Source organism: Musa acuminata, chromosome BXJ3-4 (genome assembly GCF_036884655.1).
Source record: "Musa acuminata AAA Group cultivar baxijiao chromosome BXJ3-4, Cavendish_Baxijiao_AAA, whole genome shotgun sequence".
Lineage (NCBI taxonomy): Eukaryota > Viridiplantae > Streptophyta > Magnoliopsida > Zingiberales > Musaceae > Musa > Musa acuminata.
The window spans coordinates 47,714,444-47,742,220 of NC_088352.1; the positions used below are offsets into that span (position 1 = coordinate 47,714,444).

At 43.1% G+C, this 27,777-nt stretch overlaps 4 protein-coding genes and 1 long non-coding RNA gene across 9 annotated transcripts; 4 read left to right on the forward strand and 1 right to left on the reverse strand.

Annotated features, from left to right (window-relative positions):
* Positions 1-2,535: 2,535 nt before the first annotated feature.
* Positions 2,536-4,126, forward strand: LOC135635309 (1-aminocyclopropane-1-carboxylate synthase 7-like). Its single transcript, XM_065146293.1, has 4 exons — positions 2,536-2,697; positions 2,788-2,916; positions 3,005-3,165; positions 3,246-4,126. Exons 1-4 carry the CDS (start codon positions 2,677-2,679, stop codon positions 4,108-4,110), a joined length of 1,176 nt encoding a protein of 391 aa, XP_065002365.1. The 5' UTR covers positions 2,536-2,676; the 3' UTR covers positions 4,111-4,126.
* Positions 4,127-9,297: 5,171 nt separating this feature from the next.
* On the forward strand, positions 9,298-12,574 carry LOC135636481 (probable sulfate transporter 3.4). Its single transcript, XM_065148169.1, has 13 exons — positions 9,298-9,636; positions 9,824-9,872; positions 10,007-10,211; positions 10,334-10,505; positions 10,591-10,656; positions 10,896-11,009; positions 11,093-11,209; positions 11,293-11,419; positions 11,496-11,782; positions 11,854-12,044; positions 12,123-12,208; positions 12,297-12,373; positions 12,443-12,574. Exons 1-13 carry the CDS (start codon positions 9,298-9,300, stop codon positions 12,572-12,574), a joined length of 1,962 nt encoding a protein of 653 aa, XP_065004241.1.
* Positions 12,575-13,423: 849 nt separating this feature from the next.
* On the forward strand, positions 13,424-19,275 carry LOC135581356 (protein IQ-DOMAIN 31-like). 5 transcript variants are annotated; one of them, XM_065149225.1, is made up of 8 exons: positions 13,424-13,712; positions 13,804-13,863; positions 14,206-14,333; positions 15,113-15,376; positions 15,543-15,746; positions 16,290-16,349; positions 16,646-17,660; positions 18,815-19,275. In XM_065149225.1, the coding sequence occupies exons 3-8, from the start codon at positions 14,244-14,246 to the stop codon at positions 18,844-18,846; spliced, it is 1,665 nt and encodes a 554-aa protein (XP_065005297.1). In that variant the 5' UTR covers positions 13,424-13,712; positions 13,804-13,863; positions 14,206-14,243; the 3' UTR covers positions 18,847-19,275. The 5 variants fall into 5 exon arrangements, with proteins under 5 accessions (XP_065005297.1, XP_065005295.1, XP_065005294.1 ...); XM_065149223.1 differs by lacking the exon at positions 18,815-19,275 and having other exon boundaries at positions 16,646-18,784; XM_065149224.1 differs by lacking the exon at positions 13,804-13,863 and having other exon boundaries at positions 13,425-13,563.
* A 21-nt stretch (positions 19,276-19,296) lies between these two features.
* Positions 19,297-22,943, reverse strand: LOC135636482 (probable LRR receptor-like serine/threonine-protein kinase At3g47570). Its single transcript, XM_065148170.1, has 2 exons — positions 19,987-22,943; positions 19,297-19,908 (listed from the first exon to the last, which is right to left on the reverse strand). Exons 1-2 carry the CDS (start codon positions 22,898-22,900, stop codon positions 19,532-19,534), a joined length of 3,291 nt encoding a protein of 1,096 aa, XP_065004242.1. The 5' UTR covers positions 22,901-22,943; the 3' UTR covers positions 19,297-19,531.
* A 2,636-nt stretch (positions 22,944-25,579) lies between these two features.
* LOC135634629 (uncharacterized) lies at positions 25,580-27,256 on the forward strand. Its single transcript, XR_010495411.1, has 2 exons — positions 25,580-25,987; positions 26,481-27,256. It is a non-coding gene; the product is annotated as an uncharacterized LOC135634629 (long non-coding RNA).
* The last annotated feature ends 521 nt before the right edge of the window (positions 27,257-27,777 follow it).

Sequence of the window (27,777 nt, forward strand, 5' to 3'; positions counted from 1 at the left end):
TTTACGTTGCCAAAGGTATGTTAACCTGGACGCATGCATGCATTAGACGCCAAGGAACGACGACAAAGCGTTTCTAAGCAACTCCTTTCACGAGCATAAAAAAGAAAAGGCCATTCGTCTCATTCTCTTTCTACCTTAACTCCACGCCAATGTTGCATGCATGCATACATAAAAAAGAAAAGACCATAAATCCAAACCTCATTCGTCTCCTTCGCTTCCTACCTTAACTCCACGTCAATGCTTCATGCATGCATGAGTTAAGGTAGGAAGCGAAGGAGACGAATGAGGTTTTGCTTTATGGCCTTTTCTTTTTTATGCTTGTGAAAGGAGTTGCTTAGAAACGCTTTGTTGTCGTTCATTTGCGTCTCTGTGCACGCATGCGGCATTTGCGTGGAGTTAAGGTAGGAAGTGAAGGAGACGACTGATGTTTTTACTATATGGCCTTTTTCTTTTTTCTGCTTGTGGAAGGAGTCACATAGAAACGTTTTGTCTTCTTTCCTTTCCGTCCATGAACTTGAGAATCTACTTGAGAGTCGATCGAAGATTAGATTGAGAAGGAGAATATGGTAAAATACATTAGCATTGGCTTGTATCAAATGAGACCCATGATTCATCAAGGATCATCCGAAAAAGTACAATAACCAAAATCATGACATGATTGTGTGAAGAGCAGTGTCGATTCTCCACATGAATACCTACAATGAACCGATGTGTTTCTTCTGTTGCAACCGAGAACTGCTCTCTGATTCTGATGAGAAGCATGGTTTACAGAGAAGACATGGCTATGGGTGTTCAGTAAGTGCATGCACGATATTGATCTCGTTGGTAAGGGTGCATACAGTAATATTCTACATGTCCTCCATTTTCCGTCAATTACTCAAGTATTTTCTTGAGCACTTCATGGAGAAAACAGTAATAATGAGCACACATATATTCCCATCACCCACATCGATCCCCTTCCCTCTATAAGTAACATATTTCGTTCCACTTCCGGGGGTGATCTCTTGATTTGTTTTCCTTCTTCCCTCCAGACATGGTTGCAAGCTCTAAAAGAGTGGAGTGTTTCGCAGATGATACCGACCTTGAAGCATCTCCCCGCATGCCAACACCAGACATGATGGCCATGGAGGTCCACAAGGTAGCCGTGCTACAAGATAGGACTGGCCTTCGTTCTTTCAGGCATAGTCTGAGCGAGGTCTTCTTCCCCGATGATCCGCTCCATCGTTTCAAGAACAAGCCTTTCTTAGATAACGCAGTTGTTGAGATGCCAATTGTTGCAGGATGAGATGAGCAGAAAAATCGAGGCAAACAATATATATCTGGCTATAAATGTGTTGAAACATCTTAAGAATTGTCAGACCTCGATAAAGAATGAGCTGAAGGTCGCATATTTCCAACAGCCACATAAAATAGTGATGTTGAGGATCATGCAGCCCCTATTAAAGTCACCGCTCATGGTTCACAGTCAATGACTTGGTATTGGTTTAGCTGGTTCTCTGAGGGATCCCTCGAGAAGGGCAGATCCAGGCATTAAATACAATATTTCTTTGTGTCAGTTTGCTACTCTTTTCTGGTTGAACTCGGGAGATTTGTATTGTTTCATTGTCTTGTTGACTGAACTCTAACAAGGACCACAAATATCACCTCCGTAGAAGAAGTCAGCATGACATATTGGAGTACACCTACCTCTTCATACATTGACGTATCCAGCCATCATATGATGTTGCAGTGATCTGTTGAGGTGCTACATTAAACTGCATTCATGACATTACATGGATTCAAGCCTGATATCTGTCTATCTATCCATCAACTAAGTATCACGTATCACTACGCTTTGTAGAGACAGAATGAAGGTTATCTCGAGGCGAAAAGTTGTCCGACTCCTCTTCTTAACGACAGTGGATGAGCAAAAAATAGAATGAATGAATGTATTGTGAGCCATTGGATGATACATCTTTTTCTATGACCAAAGAATAAGTATTTTCTAACATGTGGTGGATTTCCATTGTGGCCTTCTCTTTTGTCATCCTAATCTATTGCGAGGATACGTTGATTTTTTCCCATGCAATCTACGACCTAACACCTCCACAAGCTAAGTTTAGGTTCTTAATTTGATCCCAGGGATTAGGTCATTTAGGAGGAGCATGCATGCTTCATCTTATTGATATATTCCTCCATGCACAGATCTATCATTGCGTTAATATGGGTTGACTAAGTGATTTTGCTTAAAATAGTATAAAAGGTAGAAATGCGAACACCATTGTCTCCATTTCTAGGCAAAAATTATCATGGAAAATGAGGGATAAAAAGGAAGCTTCTATTAAACCGCAGCAGGGCAACAGCTGTCCCGAAAGATAAGACTTTGAACTTGCCAGACCCTTTGGCAATCATTGGCTGCCTTGCATTTTGATGTCCTTGTTTCAGAGTTTGAGACTCCTTTTGGCACTCATAAATGGGGAGTTCTCTCGGGAGGCTCTGCTTTGACTTCGTTCATTTCCCTCGGCAACTCTAACTTGGAACTCCAGACAAATGGTTAAGGGTGCTGAGTCCTGTGTGCCACTCTCAGAAGTGGCAACTTCCAACACCCACGGGGAGGACTCCCCTTACTTTGCTGGCTGGAAAGCTTATGATGAAGACCCTTATGATGCTGCAAGCAACCCTGCAGGGGTCATTCAGATGGGTTTGGCAGAGAACCAAGTAAGCTATTACTGATGCATACTCGTTTTAGCATAAGAAGAAGTTGTCTTCATTTCTCTTGCCTGACTGTGCCCTTGTGGCCTTTCTCAGGTTTCATTTGATCTACTGGAGAAGTATTTAGACCAGCACCCGGGAGCATCCGGCTGGGGATGTGGTATCTCCGGCTTCAGAGAAAACGCTTTGTTTCAAGATTACCATGGTCTACAAACTTTTAGACAGGCAATAAGCATAACCTGGGAACGATTGTGTTGCTTATCCGTTCGTAATTGTTTCAGAGAATCACGCTCGACTACAACTGTGTCTGCAGGAAATGGCAACTTTTATGGAACAGATAAGAGAAGGCAGGGCAAAGTTTGATCCCGAACGCATCGTCCTCACCGCAGGTGCAACCGCCGCAAACGAGCTACTCACCTTCATCTTAGCAGATCCCGGAGATTGTTTGCTGATCCCAACACCTTATTATCCTGGGTAAGAGCTACGGCCACCTCACGGTGCCGCTTGTTAATCTTGGCTTAATTAGGTTAACAGGAAAACCACTTCTAATCCAGGTTTGACAGAGATCTAAGATGGAGAACTGGTGTTCGTATCATTCCGGTCCACTGTAGCAGCTCAAATGGATTCCAAGTAACTCTCCAGGCCTTAGAAGATGCATACGTGAAAGCAGAAGGCATGAAGATTAGAGTCAGAGGACTTCTCCTCACAAACCCATCGAACCCGTTGGGCACCGCGATCGCAAGGCATGTACTCGAGGAGGTATTAGACTTTGTGACGCAGAAGGACATCCACTTGATCTCAGACGAGATCTACTCAGGCTCCGTGTTCTCCTCCGATGAGTTCGTCAGCGTCGCGGAGATTGTCGAAGCTCGCGGCTACGAAGATTGTGACCGAGTCCACATCGTGTATAGCCTCTCCAAGGATCTTGGCCTGCCTGGATTTAGAGTGGGAGCAATTTACTCGTACAACGATAGAGTGGTGACGGCTGCTAGGAGGATGTCCAGCTTCACATTAGTCTCGTCTCAGACTCAGAGGATGTTGGCTTCGATGCTGGCTGATAGAGGGTTCACCGAGAACTACCTGAAGACAAACAGAGAAAGGCTCAAGAATAGGCGTGATTTCATCACCGAAGGTCTCAAGAATGCCGGGATCGAGTGCTTGCCAGGGAATGCTGGGCTCTTCTGCTGGATGAATCTGGCACCATTACTCGAAGAGCCCACCAGGGAAGGAGAGCTGAGACTTTGGAGCTTGATAGTGCACGAGGCGAAGCTTAACATATCCCCAGGCTCTTCCTGCCACTGTTCGGAAGCAGGCTGGTTTAGGGTTTGCTTTGCTAATATGAGCCAGCAAACACTGGAAGTTGCACTGAGGAGAATAAAGGACTTCATGAAGAACATGAAGGCAAAACAAGAGAAATAATGTTTGCTGCCGATCCAGCCACTTCATTCATTATCCTCTCATGATTTTGCTGGTTTCATTTTTCTTTTCTTTTCCTTTTGATTTATCTTGGGGGAAGACTGTGTTTTTGAAGAGGTGAAGAAACACCACCTCTTTTGATTAGAGCCTTGCATTTCCATAGAACACTTTCACAGGAAGTTCATATATACGTCTTCAATGTATACAATCATGAAGCTAGCTAGACATCTATGAATAAAATGCTTTGGTCCTGTTTCATTATGATTCTTCCTCGTAATATCTTTTCATTAATCTTATAGTCTTAGAGTGCTATATATGTGGTGTTGTATTGCTCCTTTTAATGTCTCAATTATTTCTTTTCTTCCGGTCTAACCTTGATATATATATAGTCCAGATATACCGAAAGATTGTCCAACAATAATAATTAGTATAGCCCACAATTGGGGAGTGAAGTCATCCCAATATTTACTATGTACTACTCTCCTCCCATATCATTGGGTTGCATGTCTGTGGCTTTAGTAAGTATACATCCGCCATTTTTAGTGTAGTCAACTCTTGTATTGCCGATGTCATGATTATTGAACCCACCCTCCACATTACGAGAAGTGCAACTTGATTTAAATTACACTTGATACAGAAACCTAATCATCAAACATATTAGGTTTAGTATGTTGCACACACCACCGAACCCCAATCTTTATTAGCTATGATAATCTATGATACGAGTCAAAGGGTATGCAACTTTTGGTGCAAGTCGCTGGTCAACGAGGTGGACAGCAATTGCCATGGTCAATAACAACAAGCTAGTTTTCAGCACAGGGATGATGATCACACGTGAATGTTTGTCACTGTGCACAGCTACGCAACAAATGTACATTTGAGTTGACTTTTGCAATCGAACTCGAAGAGCATACGATATAAGAGCTGCATTGTTTGACCATGATGTTCATAGATGTCTCCTTCATCTAACGTAGTCGTCCATCATAACCGAAGAACTCTTAGACATAATAAAGATTGCCATTTTTCTGAAGTAGATTATGATCAAAAGTTTGCTCTAATGACATATAATATGTCAGAGCAACTGCTTTGCCCTTTGCGGATAGTCAAATCCATTTCTTTTTCTTGGTGCTCATGCCTTCAGATGTAATCCATCTCTCAGTGCTTCTGTTCGTATCACAACTCCGAAATGGTTGACCTGTATTGCCCTAACAAGTCTTCTTCTTTCGTACTGTTCCTCCAAAGTCACGCTCGACAAGCAGAAAGACTCACTCCCCTTCTGTCATCATCACTCACCGTCTCTCCGCGATGTCGGCGAGCCTCCGTTAGCAGCAGAAGAAGATGCAGCGTCGGGAAATGTCGTCAGCCCACGGTCCTCGACTTCCTGATTCCAGGGTCAACGCATGCATGCAGAAGTCAAACGGACAGCCATGCGAGTGGTGTTAACGCGGAGTTTGCTTGCCCATCCCTTATCCTTCTTCCGACACCCACGTCGTCATCACTTTTGCAGTCGGTCAAAGGAACTGTTTCGGACAATTTCGGGTTGATACATAATCCAATTTTGTATCTGAGACTGTGTGCACACCAATTTCATGGAATATAAATTTGGATGTGGTCAAAGTTTCTGAATCCAAACTAAACTCTTTATCTTTCTTGATTTGGTTTGAGGTATGTATGTAACAACCATTGATTGTCAACTCGGGCTGGGAATGGACCGATTACTAACTAAATGGGCTCAATTTGGGCTTTCGACGGACATAATAATTGGATGGGAACTATTTCATTTGATTTGGTATGAGGGAAACATAATACGTGCATACGTACGTATAACGGTTTTTAGCCGAATGCCAATTTCCTCAATAAATAAGAAAAAAGGGTGAAAAATTATATTGGCGGGTTGATCGAAATACGGTGGTAACGGCAACTTCGAAGGCCCGATGAAGTCGGCCTTATTCTATACTGGACTGGGCTTTCATCCACTTCATAAAAGAGGAGATCGGTCTGTGTTTCCATGTGAATGATTGAGAGCTTGATAGAGAAGGGAAAAAGAAGGCACACTTGGCCTCGTTAGGGCGAAAGAAGAAGAGCGAGAGCGAGCGAGATAGCGGTTCTTCGCTTTTGTTTCTAGATTTCTTTCTCTCTAACGTGTGGATCGCCGCTGTGGACTTGCCAATCGCTGGAGATCTTCATGGAGGAGACTGGATCCGAATTGGACGCATCTGAGCTGCCCGGATCGCTGATGCCACTGGTGTAGAGGGCCGATCTCGCGGGAATTCTGGGAGTAAGATGAAGGGGAGCGGCGCCGAGGACTTGTCCCCTGGACTGTCGCAGCCGCTTGAGTGGAAATTCTCGCAGGTGTTCGGGGAGAGGGCGGCGGGGGAGGAGGTCCAGGAAGGTACGATCTTTCCCTACCCTTTGTCAGATCGGTTCTTGACGATGCGGGGTCAGCTTAGGGTTTCGTCAGGTTTACGTGTTCTTTTCGGAGTTGCCATTCTTTGTTTTCCGTGTTTCCCGATAGAATGGCTTACGAGAAATACTGGAAGTGCCTTGTCCCGCGACAACCGCAGGGAATGCTATTTTATTGAGGTCTCTCCATCATATTGCGGGAAAGATTGGAACCTGTTACTTTTCCAAATATAAAAAAAATATGTTTCTTCTTCTTTTTTTGCATGAATATTTTACTTCTTGTGGTTGTTTAATGAATTCCTTGTTTCACACTTCTGTTGTTGTTTGTGAACTTGCAACTATTCTATAGATAAAGGTGAAATTGTTGATTACCGCTATGTTTCCTTGTTAAAAGCTTTGGTCGAATTTTAGTAGTTTTTGTGGATTGGCAGATTAGTCACGGGTGAGTTCTATCTATTAGCTGTTGATCTATTTTAATTAGACTATTTAGTTATTTTTTACTTGCCTCTCTATCTTCTTCCGTGTGTGTTAACAATGGCTGCTCTCTTTTACCAGAAATGTAACCTATTCTATATTGGTTGGAACTCGGACATAATTAACCAGTGCATAATGTACTGATGAAGCCAGTGATATGGTCTGTTGTTTGGAATTTTTTCTGGAAGTGAACTAAAACTTTCACATTTGCATGTTTCTGATAAGCATGTAACAGTGTCATAAATAACACTATGGGAAATAACCTATCATGTATACATATGTATATATGTATATATATTTATATATATATGTATGTATATATATATATATATATATACATACATATGTATATATACATATATATATATATATACACTTATATGTATATACATATATATTCATACATCGGGGCCAATGTGATCCAATGGTTCCCTTTTTTTTCCATTCTTTTGGTTTTATGTTATGGAAATCATAAAGATAAAAACACAATAATTATGATATAAAACCTCCAAAATAAGATGTACAAACTTACTCTATTTTTTAAATATTTGAAGAGTTGGAATATTGAAGGATACTATACAAACTCTATTCAATATTTTTAGAGAAATAATATGGAACTATTTATTCTTTTGAGAAATATATACGAATGTATTTATATTTATTATTGAGGATTGTGATCCAACGGTGGCCAAGGATGAGCCAATAAAAGCTGCACCGTCGAATCGGATGGATGGAGACGGGCCACATGGTCGGATTCCTGCAATGGTTGAGAGAAGAGAAGACGGGAGGTGAGGGCGATGGCCGGAGCAACGGCAGCCATTGAAGCTGGAGATTTGAAAGGTTAATTCCAGTGTGAGCTGCGTGCCCGTCCTTCACCGATTACCCCTCGCCGCGTACCTCGGAATCCTATCCGTTTCCACCACCCGGTGCAATAGCAATGCCTTTTTCTTCTCGTTTTCTTCCCCTTTCTTCTCCCTCTATATCTCTCCACCTCCTGCTTTCCAGTTCTCGTACCGAACGCATCCCCGGCCAGTTGTCCTGCGACCAAAGGAAGCGTCGACGGCATCTGCAGCGAAGCTTCTGCTTTTAGGTTTACGTTGCTAAAGGTATGCTAACCTGGAAGCATGCATGCATTAGACGCAAATGAACGACAACAAAGCGTTTCTAAGCAACTCCTTTCACGAGCATAAAAAGGAAAAGGTCATAAAACAAAACCTCATTCGTCTCCTTCGCTTTTTACCTTAACTCCACGCCAATGTTGCATGCATGCATAAAAAAGAAAAAAACATAAATCCAAACCTCATTCGTCTCCTTCGCTTCCTACCTTAACTCCACGCCAATGTTGCATGCATGCATAAAAAAGAAAAGACCATAACTCCACGCCAATGTTGCATGCATGCATGAAGCATTGACGTGGAGTTAAGGTAGGAAGCGAAGGAGACGAATGAGGTTTTGCTTTATGGCCTTTTCTTTTTTATGCTTGTGAAAGGAGTTGCTTAGAAACGCTTTGTTGCATGCATGCAGCATTGGCGTGGAGTTAAGGTAGGAAGCGAAGGAGACGAATGAGGTTTTGCTTTATGACCTTTTCTTTTTTATGCTCGTGAAAGGAGTTGCTTAGAAACGCTTTGTTGTCGTTCATTTGCGTCTCTGTGCACGCATGCGGCATTTGCGTGGAGTTAAGGTAGGAAGTGAAGAAGACGACTGATGTTTTTACTTTATGGCCTTTTTCTTTTTTCTGCTTGTGAAAGGAGTCACGTAGAAACGCTCTGGCTTCTTTCCTTTCCGTCCATGAACTTGAGAATCTACTTGAGAGTCGATCGAAGATTAGATTGAGAAGGAGAATATGGTAAAATACATTAGCATTGGCTTGTATCAAATGAGACCCATGATTCATCAAGGATCATCCGAAAAAGTACAATAACCAAAATCATGACATGATTGTGTGAAGAGCAGTGTCGATTCTCCACATGAATACCTACAATGAACCGATGTGTTTCTTCTGTTGCAACCGAGAACTGCTCTCTGATTCTGATGAGAAGCATGGTTTACAGAGAAGACATGGCTATGGGTGTTCAGTAAGTACATGCACGATATTGATCTCGTTGGTAAGGGTGCATACAGTAATATTCTACATGTCCTCCATTTTCCGCCGATTACTCAAGTCTTTTCTTGATCACTTCGTGGAGAAAAATGTAATAATGAGCACACATATATTCCCATCACCCACATCGATCCCCTTCAATCTATAAGTAACATATTTCGTTCCACTTCCGGGGGTGATCTCTTGATTTGTTTTCCTTCTCCCCTCCAGACATGGTTGCAAGCTCTAAAAGAGTGGAGTGTTTCGCAGATGATACCGACCTTGAAGCATCTCCCCGCATGCCAACACCAGACATGATGGCCATGGAGGTCCACAAGGTAGCCGTGCTACAAGATAGGACTGGCCTTCGTTCTTTCAGGCATAGTCTGAGCGAGGTCTTCTTCCCCGATGATCCGCTCCATCGTTTCAAGAACAAGCCTTTCTTCAAGAAGGTGGTTCTAGCTCTCCAGTACTTCTTTCCCATCTTCGACTGGGGTGCTCACTACAACCTCAAGCTTCTCAAGTCCGACGCGGTCGCAGGCATCACCATTGCTAGTTTGGCTATCCCACAAGTATGACCTGCACGCGACTCTTTCTCTTTTCATGGTAGTAGAAGTGACTGTGTCTATTCGATAAAAAGCTCTGTTGCTGATCATGTCTTTACTCGCATCTTTTCATGAAGTTAGGAAATGGATTTGGAAAGGAAGCTCGAATTTTTCTAACTCGTAACTCTTTCTATCTATCTGTTTTCTGCGACAGGGAATTAGCTACGCTAAGCTCGCAGGTCTGCCTCCGATAATTGGCCTTTGTGAGTCCAATTTCTACACTTCTCGGAACTCATCGACTGCAACACGATAGAAAAAGCTTAAGCCATTCGCGTTTTCTTGCATTGCCACCGTAATGGAGAATACCACTGACCTTAGATCGAATTGGACCTTGCAGACTCCAGTTTCGTGCCACCACTGATTTATTCTGTTCTCGGGAGCTCAAGAGATCTTGCTTGTGGCCCCTTATCAATTGCATCCCTAGTGATGGGATCCATGCTGAGAGATGTGGTCTCTCCTGAGGACACCAAAGAATACCTTGAAGTAGCTTTCACTGCTACTTTCTTTGCTGGTGTCTTCCAAGCCGGCTTGGGTTTGCTGAGGTAAAACACAATAAAACCACATTACTTTTGCTCCGATTACATCTAATTCTTGGGGTTTGCGGCGTAGATACAGTCGAAGTTTCTCCTAACACAATCTCAGAATCGCTACTTGTTTTCTGTAGGTTGGGCTTCATAATCGATTTTCTATCGAAACCAACGTTGACTGGATTTATGGGCGGCGCGGCCGTCCTCGTTTCGCTTCAGCAGCTGAAAGGGCTGCTTGGAATAGTGCACTTCACTACCAAGATGGCAATCATTCCAGTCCTGAAATCTGTTTTCGACAATAGGAAAGAGGTAACAGAAGGATTTTTGGAAGATTTGGATGATAGATTACTAAGATTCTGCTGTTTGATCAACTTATATTTCTCTGTCCGAGCAGTGGTCATGGGAAGCAGTAGTTATGGGTCTCTCATTCCTGGTTCTCCTACTGACGGCAAGACACATAGTAAGTTGTCAATCCATCCCAGTAATCGATACACCTCTTTCATTAAAATGAATTCCTGAAGAGGATGCTGATGACCAAAACCAGGCAGTGATTATATAAGCCACTTTGTGTGGGGTGTTAATAGTAATGTTCTTAGTCTTGCAAAACACCGGCATCGATGCCTTCGATTCTGCTTGTTGCTTTCTGTGCATTATTGAGTCGTTTATGCAATCTGAACTGACTGAACTCACATGGATCAGAGCACTGTCAGACCCAAGCTCTTCTGGGTATCGGCAGCAGCTCCTCTAACCTCAGTGATCATATCCACTATCATCTCCTACGTCCTCAGATCCCATGAGAAAGGCATCTCAACAGTAAGAATCATCTTCTTAAATATGTATAGATATAGGTAGAGAGTTATTAGTTCTCGTTGTTCTAAGTTATCGATGTGAAACAGATTGGGTATTTACCGGAAGGGGTGAATCCTTCTTCAGTGAGCATGCTGCACTTCAAAGGCCCTCACTCGAGTCTTGCTCTCAAAACGGGAATAGTGTCTGGGCTCTTGGCTCTCACGGTATCACTCTGAACCTTTAGATCAATGGATCATCCATTAATTCTCTCCAAACTAACAAGCTGAGGCTTACCATGGATACACAGGAAGGAATTGCCGTGGGGAGGACATTTGCTTCCATGAAGAACTATCAGATCGATGGTAACAAAGAGATGGTGGCCGTAGGATCCATGAACTTGGCCGGCTCATGTGTCTCATGCTATGTCACTAGCGGTAAGATCGAAGAAGCAGAAACACATAGCAAGAAGCATGCGGAGTTGATCATGGAAGCTCCTGCTGAATGATGCAGGTGGGTTCGCTCGATCCGCCGTTAACTTCAACGCCGGTTGCAAAACAGCAGCAACCAACATAATCATGGCGTCTGTGGTGCTCTTCACCATGCTACTTCTTATGCCGCTGTTCCACTACACCCCCAACGTCATCTTGTCGGCGATCATCATATCGGCGGTGATCGGCCTCATCGACGTCCGAGGTGCAATACTGCTGTGGAAGGTGGACAAGTTTGACTTCCTGGCTTGCGTGACTGCCTTCCTCGGGGTTCTCCTCCTCTCGGTGCCGATAGGCCTCGGCATTTCGGTAAGCGCTCTTCGCTCGACAGCAATCTCTGCTTGCGGAAACCAAAAGAAGCGTTCCCATTTGTTCTGCAGGTGGGCATATCGGTTCTCAAGATTCTGTTTCATGCCACTCGGCCGAACATTGCGGTCATGGGGAACATCCCGGGAACAAACAGCTACAGAGATCTGGCACAGTACAAAGATGCCAAAAGGATGCCTTCGTTTCTAATCCTTGGCATCGAGTCCCCTGTCTACTTCACCAATTCGGTGTATCTGCAAGAAAGGTTAGTTTAGGCGTGAGTTCAAAGAGTTGCCACCGTCTGCAACAACACCTGTTCCCTGATGCAGCAATTGGCGTGCAGGATCCTGAGATGGATTCGAGAAGAAGAAGAGAGGATTAATAACTCGAACGAGAGCCCCCTCAAATGCATCATACTGGACATGGCTGGTAAGTGGCGTTGAAGCGCTCAAAATTTACCAGAGAAACTTCAATCTAGTGTTTTGTACACTGATCATGAGCTACCAAATTGGCACAGCTGTGACGAATATCGACATAAGCGGCATTGAATCGCTCAAAGAACTGAAGAGGACACTTGACAGAAGATCTCTCGAGGTAACACCATCATCATCGTCGTCATCACATCCATCTTAACCATGAATAACCTGTCTACAAAAATTGCAGCTGGTGCTAGCAAATCCTGTTGGGGAAGTGTCACAGAAGCTGTCTCACTCGGGGGCTTGGGAGCTCTTTGGACCAGAATGCTTCTACATGACGATCGAAGAGGCCATTGCTTCAACCTCGTACAAAATTTGAGCTAGCAGGACCGTGAGGTGATGAACATTATGCCAGCTGCTTGTGATCTGAACCCTAACAATGGCCATTGTCTCCTCATCTGAGCTCTGCTCAGAAGAAATTTTGAAACATACAAACCAGAACAAATTAGCTAGAAGAATAAAACATGTTTGTTAGATTGGTGGCCTGTCAGAGAGGCTCACTCTAGGCTGTTGTATGTTTCTTCCATTAATACGAAAGCAAAGTATCAGTCAATCTCTCTGAACTTGAACTGTCTGTGGGCGATAACAGTGTGACAACGCTGATATCATTGACCACCCGGGAAACTTCATGCAACATCACAATTACTCGGGTCTGCACCCGACACCCGGCAATCATGGCTCGTCCGGGCCATGATTCGACCACGTGACTGACCCCAGGCCCGGCTAATTCGGTGGACCGTAGAACGGACGGCTGATATCCATCAGAAAACCATCGGACGCCAGGGATGGACTCTCATACTGTAAAAGGTGAGGGCGGAACCGTAAATAACTGATGCATATGAGGGTGTATATTTAGGATGAAATCTAAAGACCGTGACAGCCGGGGGTTAAGTGGCCTATCAGCACACTGGAAGTCCAAAAAGAACGAGGATTTCATGTAAATATCAAACAGGGTTCAGCATGGTTCGATCGCAAAATTACTTTCATTGGTTGGTCGTTCAAAAGGTTGGTAGTCATCTACCCTGAACGCTGATTGGGACGATGCAGCTGAGCCGCACAACCTGGAAGCGGTCACATTTACGCCGTTTTTGATGTACTCTAACGGCGTCTTCCTTTACCGATAACACCGCCTTCTATCTTGTAGTCTTCTTTCGCTTTTGGTCTTATTTCGTACCATCTCTCGCTCACTTGCTCGCTCTTTCGCTCACCAACCCTTCTTCGCTTGCCTTTTCCGCAACGCAGTCGCGGGGGTGTTCATCTGCTCATAGATCTGCGAAATGTGCCTCTGATCTTGAATTGATTTCCTCGGTGAGCTTCGGATCCTCTTGATCTTCATCTTTTACGTTTCGATGTGAATCTTTTCTCCTGGTTTTGATTTCTTACGAGGAACATTGGACTTGGAGCTGGGGATCTGTAGCTTGAGCCACTTCTTGCGCGTTCTGAGATATTTTTCGCTGGTGATTATTGGTTATGAGTTTGGTTTTGCGCCTGTGGAATTCGGTGCGAGGATTCTCGTTGTAGATTGATCCTGATGGACATGCATGTTAGGGTTCTGTGTTCGTGCTCTGATGCAGGAGGAGATTAGGGTTTTATATTTGTGTCACTGAGGTTTAAGTTTCTCTTTGGTTTTGTTATATTTATGTTCATGTGGGGTAGTCCCCGTACCATTATTTTATGCTTAGATGTTCCTTTTGAGGGTTGATTCCCAACTAAATCTGCGCGTTGAAATCTCGTTGCTGTTTTAGTAAATTATTTTGTAAATGAGCTGATAATTTCCACGTCCTTCAAAATAATATGATGGATTAATACTCCCTTCGAAACAGGATTAAAATTATCTACATGTGACATGTTCAAAGCTAGTATGTACTGATGAGATCAATTTTGTATTTCTTATAACATGATTGGATTTTTCTCCCTTTGCCTTAAAGTTACTGTACAATTTCTCTGCAGTTGCGAGTTTAGGGGGACAGCATCTAAAGATTTCTGTGATGGGAAAATCTCCTGCAAAGTGGATTAAAGCAGTTATTTTTGGAAAGAGATCATCTAGATCTCATACTTCAAAAGGGAAAGATGGTTTGGTATGGAATTGAGAATCTATTGGTTTATTATTGAACATATTAATTTTCTATTCGGTGTGCGATGAACTTGTTTACTGATTACATGGTTGGCTATCTTCCTGTGGAAGTTTTGCCTGGTAGTAGAGAATGTTGATGTATTCAGATATCAATGTCTTTCCAAATCCCTGCACTGACTTAAGGAATATTTCCTTTTATAACATCACTACTTTAATTGATGCATTTCCTTTTACATCACTGTGAAATTCGGTATATCATCAAGCACAATATATATTGTTGCACTGCCTATGTGCAGAAATCTGAGTATCTGTCTTTTCATATTATTCTCAGTTAAGACAATTCAAGGAGTTGCTTCCAACAAAATGGAGGGGATAGATTGATACATGGTTATCGAGTAAGGTGACCTTGGAAGTGTTAGGCTCCTAAACCATACACACGACCAACCCCACCAATACCATGAATTAGGATAGGTTATTTCTCATTACATCTCTTTGAACTAGCTCAAATCATAGTCATCCAAGGTAAAGTCGAGATTTTCAAAAAAGATTTTCAAAAAATTAAATTCTTCCAAAATTTTTTGGAAATAACTGAAGATATGTCTATAAGTTAGAGGTGTTGCATTTAAAGTTTTCCTCACTTATTTCTTTAAATTGACCATTTTATCTTTGTTTACTTCCAAAGTTATTATAATGCATTAAGTACGACAGGTAATCTTATAAATCTATTATATTTGAGTGCTTCATCACTAATTGATCTTCTGATCCTCATTTGTGTTTTTGAAGAAACCTGGTGTTGATAAAGAGCATTTTTCTGGGGGAGAACCATCTCATGTCACAGTGAAATCTCTGGTGATTACTCAACCAGTTCTTGTAAGCAACGATTCAAGTGGTCCATCATCAGAAAATAGGACAGATTCCACTTTAGTTACTGGAGCAGTTAGGGTGGAGAGCCAAGAAATTGTCGGACATCAAGCTTCAAGTAATCCAGCCAAAGCCTTGGAAGAGCGTGCTGCTACAAAAGTTCAAGCTGCCTTCAGGGGTTATCAGGTAATTCTTGTGGAAATAGTGTTTGCATTCTTCTTTGGTAACATTGGCATCATATACTATTATTGGGACCATTTTATTCTTCATTTTTCTTAAAAATGGGTTCTATATGCACACTAAATAACACACAGGAGAATTCAAGGAAGAGAGTGTTTGTATTTATGTGCAGTCACGGAGGGTGTTCTCTGCATTGAAGGGCATCATAAGACTGCAGGCTCTAATTCGTGGGCACCTAGTGAGGCGTCAAGCAGTTACCACCTTGCATTGCACGTGGGGTATTGTCAGATTTCAAGCTCTTGTTCGCGGTCAGAGAGTCAGGCTTTCAGGTATTGGCCTTGAAGTCAGAACAATGTATCCTCAAATGAAGAGTGTGGTAAGCATCTAATGGCAGAAATGATCTCAAAAAAATATTTTATGTTTTTTTAACTTATAATGTGTCCTGTATATTCTGTAAATTCCCACATAAGCTTTCATTTTAATTATTTGCTGTCTGGTAGTGTTTCAATTATTGATAAACCCTAGTATCTGACTGCTCTATTCTGTCAAGAAGATGAATTCTTTGTGAGATTGGTCATGATAATCCATCGAGAATGAGTCATTTCTGGTTTCTTTCCTGTTGAGGGATAACTCTTTTTTCCACATACTGTGAGATTCTTTTGTCGCAGAGAATTCCCCTGACTGGTTGACATGTGTGCATGTTGTTGTATATGCAATGGGGATTGTATTGTGAATATTAATGAAACATTTCTGCTGAAATGGTGTGGTGGTGGTGGTAGTTTTTATTCTCTGAAAGGTTTGGCCATTTAGCAACGAAGTTTTTCTACATGAATTCGATATGTGATGTTCACTCGGGCTGAACTATACTTTCATGGTTTATCATCTTATTTCTTTTAGGTATGTTGATTTTCTTTTGTAGGATGATAAGAAGTTGGATTTCTCGATGATGCAGCTGTCTGCAAATCAATTTGTTTGCAAGGTAGGTAAACTATGAATCTTTTAGTATTACAATAATATGATAATATTACAATTTTAAGCAAAAACTTTATTTCATCATATTTTTGTGCGAAAAATTGATGCTATTGCTTTCCATGATTCTTTAACATTCTCGAAACACATTGCTTAGCTTCTTATACTTAAGATCAATATTCTGGGAATGGAAAGCACAGTTTTCAAGATATTCATGCACTTTATGTTCATGTGAGCCAATGCCCATCTGTTGTCTAGGTTTACTGTCTATTTTTACAAGCAAATAACTTATTTGCCTTTCCACAGCTACTCTCGGCACTGCCTGTTTCAAAGCCTGTGCAGATTCATTATGATCCAGTGGAACCAAATTCAGTCTTCAGTTGGCTGGAGCGCTGGACATCCTCACAGTTTTGGAATCCACTTCCTCAATCAAAAAAGTCTGTCAATGTGAAATCTCGGGTGAGATGCAGTAGTGCTGTGGAAAGTGAATCTGTCAGATTAAAATCAAATGTTCATAAAAATGTGGCTGCAAAGGTTGATGTCATGACTGAATCAGAAAGGCATAAACGTGTTACGAGGAAAATGCTAAGCCCTCCTGCTGATTCTGTTGTAGAAAATCCACAATCTGAAATTGAAAAGGTCAAGCGTAGTTTGAGAAAGGTATCCAATTCTAAAAAAGAGCCTCCTGAAAAGCCAGAATCTGAAAATCAGAAACTAACTTGCACTCCGAGAAAGGTGACAAACTCACTATCTGATGCTCCACAAGTGTCTAATGAGCATTCTTCAATGAAGATAAAAAAAGATAGTGTAGTGTCTATTGACAGTAAGCTTGAAATAGTTGCTGCTGTAAAGTCCGTTGCATCAGGTGGGCCTAAGAATGCAGTAATAGATGACAGTACTGCGATCAAACCGCATAGCCCAGAAGAAATCTGCAAAGAAGAGAGTATTTCTAACTGTGATGGAGAGTTAAGCTTGAAAGATGAGCCAACTAGCAATGAGATCCAGAAGAGTAGCAAGAGAAGGGCTTCTTTCCCACCAAAGCCAGAACCTTTTGCAGAGAATGCCTCGCAAAATGCTCCAAGATTACCAAGCTATATGGCAACTACTGAATCAGCTAAGGCAAAGCTAAGAGGACAAGTTTCACCGAGGGTTGGATCTGATTCTGCAGAAAGATATAATATGCCTCGACGTCATTCTCTGCCAACTTCCACGAATGGAAAGTTAAACTCGCAATCATCACGTGCACATAAGTTGATCCAAGCAAGCTGCAAGGATGGAATTAGAAACGACAGATCCTTTACATCGTCAAGAGATGGTAGTGGTATGACCTGTCTATCATTCTGCTCATACATATTTTGGTGTGGATCTTCTTGTCTAGGTACTAAATTTTTACAGTGACCTGTCTATCATTAACTTCTATCACCTTTCATCTCCCAACCACCACCGTCCTATGATTTTCGGCCACCACACTTTGTTATCTGACCATTTTCCATCGTCATTCATCCTTTGACCACTCCAACCTTCATCTTTTAAATATTGTACATTCTTAAATCACCACAGTCCTTCACACTTGTCTTCCCTCCATCTTCTGCTAAAAAATGGTCCAAGGATCTGATCAGTACACTGTATTTGGTGGATTAGGGATGGAAGGATGAAAAATCTGATCATACCAAAACAAACTATTCCTAATGATTTTATCCCAACACATCTTTGGAATGCAGAACGGGAGATCCTGTGTTGTTCTGAATGTACTGGTGCGAATAAGTAGACATCCACACTTACCCCAAGTAAGAAAGAAATCTGGTGATCTTATGTCTTTAAGTCTTCTAACACACCTGGTTTCTGTAGTGAGGCTTTGACATCATGCACTTGAGGGCATTCTCAATGCTGCCAACCAAAATTGTGTCCATGCGTGTCATTTTATTCTTTTTCCCATTAAAAGAGAGCACCTACTTTCTTTCAAAAGGTGAGAAACCATTTTTTAACACATACGTTGCACATAACCAAGCTTTATCATAATTAGTTAGTGGGGGGTGGGTGAATATTATATGTTTACCGACGCATCCTTCCTATCGATTTGTTGCATGGAGCAAGGTTTTAAATGCCAGTAGTTAATGTTTTGCTAATTTTGTCAATTTAACCAAGGATTGATATCATAACACATTGGTTGATACGTCATCAATATAGTTTTTTTAATTTCTTGATAAAAGGTTTGTTGGCACCATATCGAATTTATATGTCATCAATATGGTTTTTTTAATTTCTTGATAAAAGGTATGTTGGCACCATATCAAAGTTACTGGATGTCAAATGCTGTATTATTAGATTAAAACCGTAACCTGAAGATTCTTTTCTTCTTTTTATTTTGATATTTACTGTTTCATCTCCTTGTTTTTGCCTCTTCCCTCTAAAATTTGATCCAGATCGACTCTGATTTTGACAATGTTGTTTTGTCTAATTTCCTCGAAACCACAGAGAAGTCGATTCAAGTGGGATGGAGGAGGTGACATTGTCAGAGTGGTAATTTAAATTCTTCACAGCGGATAAGTTTGGCTACAGTCTTACACACCCTCCTTACTGTTTGTTTTATGGAGTAAGTTGTGCTGCGATCCTCCTTACCTAAGTTGGATCATTACCGGTGTGGCGTGCATACTGTTCCTCTGTCTCTTTCTTATGTTGGAAATCAAGTTACGGTGGGATGTACAGCCTCAGTCCCTTTCTGTGTGTGGCGTGGTTTTGTTTGGTCCGGTTGTTATCGTTTTGTTTATGTTAAGAGTTGTCGCAAAACAATGAAATATACCCACTATCATAAATGCCTTCAACATCTTGTTCGAATCCACCTCCAATTTGTTCTGATATTGTATTCGAAAAGATTTGAGGCAGAGCTGTAACTTATGTTCCTCATCAAATCCAGTATTCGGAAACTTGTTTTATAATGTTTATTGGTAGATGCTGCTGACACAAAAACTCATTTTATAACATTATCAGATCCAACTTCTATGTGGTGGATGTGTGCATCTCCTTCCTTCCTTTTTCTTTTCCAGGGTCGTGGATGGTTCGCGGGCCACAGCAACTGCTTCCATCACTCGTCGTGATATGACAGGTCAACTACACGACGCTTTCTTGTCCTTGATGTATAAACTTATGTACATATAGTCGTCATAAGAAAAATCTTCCTCTCCATGACAATGCCTAGATTCCATTATCATCACACACTTCACCATATCCCAACCCAAGGTACGCACTTCTGATCGCCACCATCTTGGTAGTGACACTCTCCGCGTCCAACCGTGCTTGTGGTGTTCCTTTCGAGCAGAGCAGCCCAACTTCGACCATGGAGACCACGCAATTCGCTGCGCGATCGTTACCTTCCATGGCCGATCGCATCGCAGGATCCACGATTTCCACTACTCTGTCAGGGAAGGCCGCCGCCTCGACGAAGCTACGAAGCGATCGGCCGTCCCTGAACATGTCGTCGGTAGGCCTCTTCCCTGTCACCATCTCCAGCACAAGTATTCCGTAGCTGTACACGTCTCCATGCGCGGAAACTTCGCCTCCGATCCCGTACTCTACAGCAAAAGATCAAACACGGTTGTATCGGTACGCGTGCAAGCAGATGTGAAAAGTAGAAACCAAGATATTAGTACCTGGAGGTATGTAACCTATGGATCCTCTCAATGCGACGGAATAACTGGGATTCCCCGTTGATGCAGCGTTGCACTCGGCGAGGAACTTCGTCAACCCATAGTCACCCAAGTGGGCAGCCATGTCGTCGTCGATAAGAACGTTGCTCGGCTTCACATCACAGTGAACGATTGGCGTTTGGCCATGGTGACGATGCAGGTACTCCAACGCAGACGCAACATCGATGGCTATGCACAGTCTTTCGTCAAGACTCAGTTGCTTCGTCTCACGATTCGATCCAACCGTTGGGTGCAACCAATCATCTAGACTCCCGTTGGGCACGTACTCGAACACGAGAGCTTTGAAATCATTTCCGCTGCGGTCGATGGTGGAGCAGCAAGTGAGGATCTTGACGAGGTTCCGGTGCCGGATGCTTCTCAGGGCCTCGCATTCTGCCAGATAACTCTTCAGAGCTCCTTTCTGCTCCAGGTTCAGTACCTTTACTGCAACGCCGTTCTCGTAGCCTTCCAGAGTTCCTTTGTACACACAACTGAAGCTACCGGTGCCAATTAAATTGGCGGAAGAAAACCCGTCGGTCGCCTTGTGCAGCTCTGCGTAAGACACCATTTTGAACTGATCTCTCGGAGAAGATTCGAGCGGAGATCTCTTGTTCGACGCCTTCTTCCGCATGAGAATGATGATGAAGAGAACAATAAAGCAGGGGACCAGGCTGGCGAGCCCTATTGCGACACTTCTCATTCTACTTTTGTTAGAAGAGTCGACAGGGCATGGTGGAAGGCGTAACGCCGGATGACCCCCGCAAAGCTTGGGATTCCCATCGACGAAAACTTCGCTGGCGTTGGCGAAGGCACCTTCTGTTGGAACCGGACCATCGAAATCGTTGAAGGAAAGGTTGAGATATTGGAGACTGCTGATACCAGCCAAGAATTTGGGGATTTGCCCAGATAATTCATTACGCGAAACATCGAGCCTCTGAAGGCTTCTCAAGTTGCTCAATTGCGAAGGTATGGTACTCTGGAAGAAGTTACCTTGCATGTAAAGGTAGTTCAAGGTCTCGCAGCCTCCAAGACCACTAGGAATTTGGCCAGAAAGCTTGTTTTCAGAAACGTCGAGCAGAACGAGGAGCTTCAGCTTCTGGATGTCAGTTGGAATCGGACCGACCAGAGAATTATGAGACAGATCAAGCACCTTTGTGAGAGAAGTAATGCTGACGACCTCTGTGGGAATGGCGCCACCGAGCTGGTTACGAGAAAGATTCAGCTCGTTCAACTGCTTGAAGTTGATAAAGCTCCGCGGTATGCCTCCTTGCAATCGATTGTCTCCCAAGTTGAGTACTTCTAGCTGCGTGTGGTTCCCCAGTGACTCAGGAATGGGGCCGGAGAGCTTGTTCCCAAACAAGTATAATCGAGTCAAGTTGCGAAGGGATCCAATCTCTCTAGGGATGCTGCCGTTCAGAAGGTTTCCATTGAGATCAAGCTGCTGCAAGCCACGGAGTTTCTCTATCTCCGGCGGAATGGCCCCTGATATCTGAAGCCCTGCTAAAGACAACCACTCGAGTTGCGCAGAGAGGTTCGCTACAGATGCAGGAAATCTGCCAGCAAGATCATTGTCGGACAGAAACAGCCATGTAAGCTCTGTGCAGTTAGACAGAGACGCAAGGAAGCTCCAATCCGTGGCATCCCTTGCCTTGAACCGATTCCCCTCGAGGTTCAGGACGGCTAGATTATGATGCTGACCCAAATCTGCTGGGACAACTCCATTGAAATTGTTCAAAGAAAGATCAAGATAGTAGAGTTCAGAAGCATTGACTAATGATCGTGGTATTGAACCTTCCAATCTATTCCCCTGAAGGATAAGGTATTCGAGTCCCGGAAGAGCATGGCCTATATCAGGCGAAATGGTTCCTACGAGCTGGTTTATCCCGAGGTTCAAAGAACCGAGCCTCGATAGATTGTACAGAGATGGAGGGATCGTACCGGATAACTTGTTGACGGAAAGATCAAGAACTCTTAAGCTGGTGAGGCTGCCCAGGCTTTCTGGTATATTCCCCTCCAAGCTGTTTGTTCTTAGATAAAGATAGGTTAGATTCAAGCAGTTGCCTAGCGAAGGCGGTATGCTTCCTACCAAGTTGTTGCTGGAGAGGTAGAGGTGGGTGAGGGACGACAGGTTGCCAAAAGAAGGTGGAATCTTTCCGGTGAGACTGTTATTGGACAGCATGATCTGGGTGAGAGAAGAGGAGCTGCTCCCCAGGCTTGCTGGAATGGCTCCTGTAAGGTTGTTGCCATTAAGGTAGAGCCATAAAAGTTCTGAAAGCGATCCATACTCTGCGGGAATGTCTCCGACGAGGCGGTTCCCTGACAAACAAATGACGCTGAGGTTGGAGCATCGAGCGAGGCTCGCAGGGAGCTTTCCCTCGAGATTGTTGTAATCGATCCTGATGGTCCGGAGTCTGGAACAGCGAGATAGCGTGGCTGGGATTTCACCTGAGAGAGAATTATAGCTGAAGTTAAGATTCGCCAGCCGACCCAAGTTTCCCAGCTCAGGTGGGATGCTTCCATTGAACTGGTTGTCTCCGAGGTGGAGGTTCCTGAGGGAAGTGAGGTTGGCTATGGTGGGCGATATGGGACCGGCGAGGCCGAGCGAGACCAGCCTCAAGGCTGTGACTCTCCGGCCATCTCTGCATCTCACACCGTGCCAGTCGCAGACATGAGACGTGTGGTTGTTCCACGAGGACAGTGCCGAGCCGGGATCGGATAGCAGAGACTTGAACGACAGGAGAGCGAGCACATCGTCGGCGGCGGCGGACGTCGAGTTGGACGCGGAGTCAGAAGCGAGGAAGGACTGGTGTGTTGATGCGGCCATGCAAGCTAAAAGGATGAGTGTTTTAAGCACTATTCTCTCTGGGTGGAGCTCCATTTGATTGGAACTTCCCGTGGAAGCAAACTGAGTTCAACGGCTACGGCTCAGCAAAGGGACGAGCTATTGAGTTGAATTCGAAGGAGAAGGAAACAACATCCACTTGTTTTTATACAGAGATATCGGGCGAGCAATCAAAGAACAAGTTATCGTTCTGACTACAGAGCAATGGAGAACGTGACCATGGAATGGAAGTGTGGGTGAAACAGTTAAGACTAATCCAATCACTCATTTGTTCTTAACAAGCTTAGTCAACGCCACTTGTTCTTATAAAATGTTCTTATTATTCCAAACGTTTGTCAGTGGGATATTATGGGTTATAGTTGATGAGTGTTGTTTGAGCATAGAACTCGCAAAGCAGATTGATTACATTTTATTTTTCCTTGAGAGAATGGAGTAAGAAGATGGGCATGTCCATCTGGTCAAGGCCTCAAGAGATTCTCTTTGAACAGGAGAAATAAAACAAAGCCAAGCATCATTGATGGGTGGCCACAAGAGATTCTCACTTATGTGCATGAACTCGTAAATGATTGATAGGGATCAGTAGCTCAAGTAGACGTGATAATACGTTGTGTGGAGCGTGGACTTGCAGAAACAGACAAATTAGCTTACGAGGTCTAGTTTTCATAGCATACTATGAATTATCATGCACTTAGTTTGACTTGACTTGAATTAAGTGGCTTCTTCCCTGAATGTAGCATATAGAACATCCATTTGATGCTTGTTAATTATCATCGACTGTATTCTTCTCCGTCGATTGCAGGTTTCCAGGTTGAATAACGCTACTTTTCTTGGGAAATAGAGAGAAAGAAAGAGAGAGAGAGAGAGAGAGAGAGAGAGAGAGAGAGAGAGAGGAGGTTTCTTGACTGCAGCGTCAAAAGTCTCATGAAAGCCTCGGGTAGCACTTCCCTTCTCCATACGTTCTTCTTCTTCTTCTTCTTCTTCTTCTTCCTATGAGACAACAAATAACTGGCGAGGTGATGCGGATCTTTGCATCAATTTTGGCTTGGTATTAATTAGATTATCTTTGATTAATATGTTCATCAATCAAAATGTTGTCAAGCAAGCCATAATGAATGAGACAGCTTCATTCCTTAGACTATCTTAATTATTCTCTTCTGTCGGAGTACCACTGACTTGTTTTGGAATTACTTTGACACTCTCAACTCCATGCAGCTGGACCACGTTCACAATCGACCGATCTAACTTACTTCCTCGAAATGTTTACATGAATATAATATGTAAGTCAGAGGTGGAGGCTGCAGGATCGAAGTCTTCGGGTTGATTCAGTCATTCCAAGGTTGCATTTTCCATTAGAATACAAACAAGCAGTTTATATGCTAAGATCAATGGTTTAAGAAAAACACTATACATAATATTAAGAAAATGTTTATGAAATGAAGCCCATCAGCTGCCTGCCTACCTATAAATGCCACTGCTGCCTGAGGATTAAAGTTCAACAAACCCTGAGGCAGCGAAGGAAGAGGATGGCACGCTGTGTACGCTTGTTCCTGTTCCTGCTTCTCGTCTCGCTCCTCGTCGTCGCCGCTCCGGCGTTTGCTGCCAGAAACTTGGCTCACGATGTTACCCCAAGTAAGTAAAACACTCATCTTCTCGTCGTAGTCATCGTCCAAAGATGGTGGATGAGGATGAAGTGATCGAAGATTACGCAGAACCCGAATTATCGATCCTATTTCGTATCACCAATTGGTTTCTTCTCCCCTTTTTCTTTTAGTGTACATGCTTAATAGCTTCACCTCTAGACTTGGTTGCATAATGATTCGTAGTTCCCGGAGGAGATCCAAAATGAGATAAAAGAATAGTTTGATATTGTTGTTAGGAACCATGGATTTTTTTGCTTCTTGATTTCTCAATGGTTTTGCATCTGTGCAGAGGACGCAATGAATCAAACTTCGCACAATCCAAATGCCTACAGATATCCGCCAGAATGTGGAGGTTACTATGGATATGGTGGACGACGTCGTTGTCCCTGACACAAAAATATATATCTATGTATGTATGTGAAGATTAAAAAATTATTTTTTTTTCATCGAATAAAAAAGAGAAAGAGAGATTTCCACTATGTTTGCTTGATGGTTTGGAAAATAAGAATAAATGTACTAAATTGATACTCGTGTATGAAAAGTAAATACTTGTGTGTATGGACAATATTGTATAAGAAATATAAGGTCGAAAGTGCATATCATGGTTTGAGCTTAAAGTGTATCATCCGCGATTAATTGCGCTCTCTCGTTGGAACCAAAAACTATGTACCTAAAGTTACTTTCGGATTAATTCCGAGCTCACCCAAAGAAGCAAAAAACCCGATTTCTTACTGGATCGGGTACGAAGCAAGTCCGATATGGTTATTTTATTTGATTATTGACGCCCGAATCCGAAGCCTCGATATCTGAATCGGTTCGGATCTGATGATGATGTTGGAGTCGTTATCCGATACCTCATAATAGGGTGGGAGTCTTGTGAGATCGTCGACTCTATATTCCTCTTCACCCGAATCCGAAGCCTCGATATCTGAATCGGTTCAGATCTAATGATGATGTTGGAGTCGTTATCCGATACCTCATAATAGGGTGGGAGTCTTATGAGATCGTCGACTCTATATTCCTCTTCGCCCGAATCCGAAGCCTCGATATCTGAATCGGTTCAGATCTGATGATGATGTTGGAGTTGTTATCCGATACCTCTTAATAGGGTGGGAGTCTTGTGAGATCGTCGACTCTATATTCCTCTTCGCCCGAATCCGAAGCCTCGATATCTGAATCGGTTCGGATCTGATGATGATGTTGGAGTCGTTATCCGATACCTCATAATCGGGTGGGAGTCTCGTGAGATCGTCGACTCTCTATATTCCTCTTCGCCGCCTTCCTCTCTCCCTCTCTTCTTCGCGTCATCGCCGGGCGCCTGTGGACGTCCTCTTCCTCCTTGCTTCACCGGTCGTACCCCTCGGATCCGCCGTGACTCTGTTACAAGCATCCAGGTTCTTCTTCTTTATCGTCTATTTCTCCTCCCGACATTTAGAGAGGCCTTTTTGCGGACGATCAGCGTGCGTGTAACGCCCCAACCAAGGTGCGGCCAGTCCTCCTCTTCCTCTTCGTCTCTGTTGGTATCTCAATAAACCCTAGTTGCGTTTGGGATCATCGTTAGGGCGTCACAGTCGTATGATTCGCTTCCCCTTTTCTCCGATCTACGGTATGTTTATCTAGACCTAGCGAAAAGATTCATGTTATACCCAAAAAAATTGCCCTCTTTGAGGTTTTCTTAATGTCGGACAAGCAATTTCGCCTGTACAAGAAATCTCGCTCTGCTTCCCCATGGACGGCACAAGCAATTTCGCCTTAGGGTTTCTGGATCCTTTTTCTTAATCTCATAAAGAAGTATGTTCTTTATAAAACTCGTTGGACTTCGTCTTGGTCTTGCGCCGTGTCTTGGACTTCGTCTACTGCTAAAACTCGTTGTTTGAATCTCCTCCGTGTGGCTAATTTCGATTGTTTCGTGGTTACTTCTTGTTGGAATATCGTCACGCGTTCGGAAAAATGTTGACTTCCTTCCTTCCTGGAAGTTCAAGTTGCGTTGACCGGAATAGTATATATATGCATATATGTATGCCAACCATGGAACTACCAGCGTCGGAAAACAAGACACGGGTCACCATGGAACTACCAGCGTCGGAAAACAAGACACGGGTCACCATGGAGCTACCAGTTTCGGAAAAGAAGACAGAGCGCGAGCCAGAGCAGCAACCAGCATCACCACCGCCGCAGGCTGATGCCAATGGCTTCAATTTCCTTACCATCATCGCCCTCCTGTTCCTCACCGTCAATTCGGCGGACGTCGCCTACCGATCGCGCCACGATCCCCCGACGCTGGCCTTCGTGGTGTTCGCCTACTCTGACTTGATGATGCTCCTCTTTTGCCTCAAGAAGATGGAACAGCTGCCACTGGAGGGGAGGGAGCGACTCAAGTTCCCGGTTTGGGCCCTCTCGACGGCTCTCATCCTCGCGTTCTCGTGGCGGGTGGCGGAGATAATGCCTCTGGTACTGGCTGTCGTCGTCTGGCTATTGTCGGGATCCGTCGCCGTGGGTGGGTTTTATGGGCTGTTCATATATCGGGAGACGGAGGACGGTGGTGTCGTCGATCATGCTTATTCTCTTGCCAAAACCAATGAGCTCTCTCCCGAAGAGAAAGTCTAATGCTGTGCACCGGGCATTTAGTATTCTTGATCGCTCTGCTATGCAGCTTGCACTGAGCATGTAATATACTTAGTCGCTGCATTTTACATAACGATCACACTTGGAATATATAATTCAATAAAGCTATCTATGAGCTAATTACATATTTTTCTCTTAGGTCTCTTTAGTGTTGTGATTTTTATTTTTTTAAAAAATTATATTGGATCCTCATAGTTTCAAAATCATTATGATTTATTTTATTTTTAATAATGACATTTATTACTTTGATGGAATCTTTTGCACATGAGATAACTTTATGAATTAACGTAAGTGAAGGACAAAACCATTAGTATTGTCTCGTGTTGTCTTCACCAACCTTATCGCAAAGCTCGGTGCTACGAGTATCCCTAGCTTGTCAGGCCTCACCTCATGTTATTGTGGGATTATTATTTTTTTTTCGTTTGATCATATTCTCACGGGTGATTATTGTATACATATAATATCTTTGTCATTGAATCGTTCGTCGTTTTTATTTGCTTGTACATATATTTGATAATAAATTTATCTTGTTTTTATGTATTTTTATTTGAAAATTATAAACATGAATAATTTGTAGGACTATAGAGTGATCGAATATATATTTATATATATATAAGAGAATATAATTTTTCTTTTGGAAATTTATTG

What these genes read in the sequence shown, in the direction of transcription:
- LOC135635309 (XM_065146293.1), top strand. Translation starts at nt 2,677, where the DNA reads ATGGGTTTGGCAGAGAACCAA. An exon ending in TGGGTTTGGCAGAGAACCAA is followed by an intron (nt 2,698 to 2,787) that starts GTAAGCTATTAC and finishes GGCCTTTCTCAG; the next exon opens with GTTTCATTTGATCTACTGGA. An exon ending in CCAACACCTTATTATCCTGG is followed by an intron (nt 3,166 to 3,245) that starts GTAAGAGCTACG and finishes CTTCTAATCCAG; the next exon opens with GTTTGACAGAGATCTAAGAT.
- LOC135636481 (XM_065148169.1), top strand. Translation starts at nt 9,298, where the DNA reads ATGGTTGCAAGCTCTAAAAGAGTGGAGTGTTTCGCAGATGATACCGAC. An exon ending in CTAGTTTGGCTATCCCACAA is followed by an intron (nt 9,637 to 9,823) that starts GTATGACCTGCA and finishes TTTCTGCGACAG; the next exon opens with GGAATTAGCTACGCTAAGCT. An exon ending in TTGACAGAAGATCTCTCGAG is followed by an intron (nt 12,374 to 12,442) that starts GTAACACCATCA and finishes CAAAAATTGCAG; the next exon opens with CTGGTGCTAGCAAATCCTGT.
- LOC135581356 (XM_065149223.1), top strand. Translation starts at nt 14,244, where the DNA reads ATGGGAAAATCTCCTGCAAAGTGGATTAAAGCAGTTATTTTTGGAAAG. An exon ending in CAAAAGGGAAAGATGGTTTG is followed by an intron (nt 14,334 to 15,112) that starts GTATGGAATTGA and finishes GTGTTTTTGAAG; the next exon opens with AAACCTGGTGTTGATAAAGA. An exon ending in ATCCTCAAATGAAGAGTGTG is followed by an intron (nt 15,747 to 16,289) that starts GTAAGCATCTAA and finishes TTTCTTTTGTAG; the next exon opens with GATGATAAGAAGTTGGATTT.
- LOC135636482 (XM_065148170.1), bottom strand. Translation starts at nt 22,900, where the DNA reads ATGGAGCTCCACCCAGAGAGAATAGTGCTTAAAACACTCATCCTTTTA. An exon ending in CATAGGTTACATACCTCCAG is followed by an intron (nt 19,909 to 19,986) that starts GTACTAATATCT and finishes CTTTTGCTGTAG; the next exon opens with AGTACGGGATCGGAGGCGAA.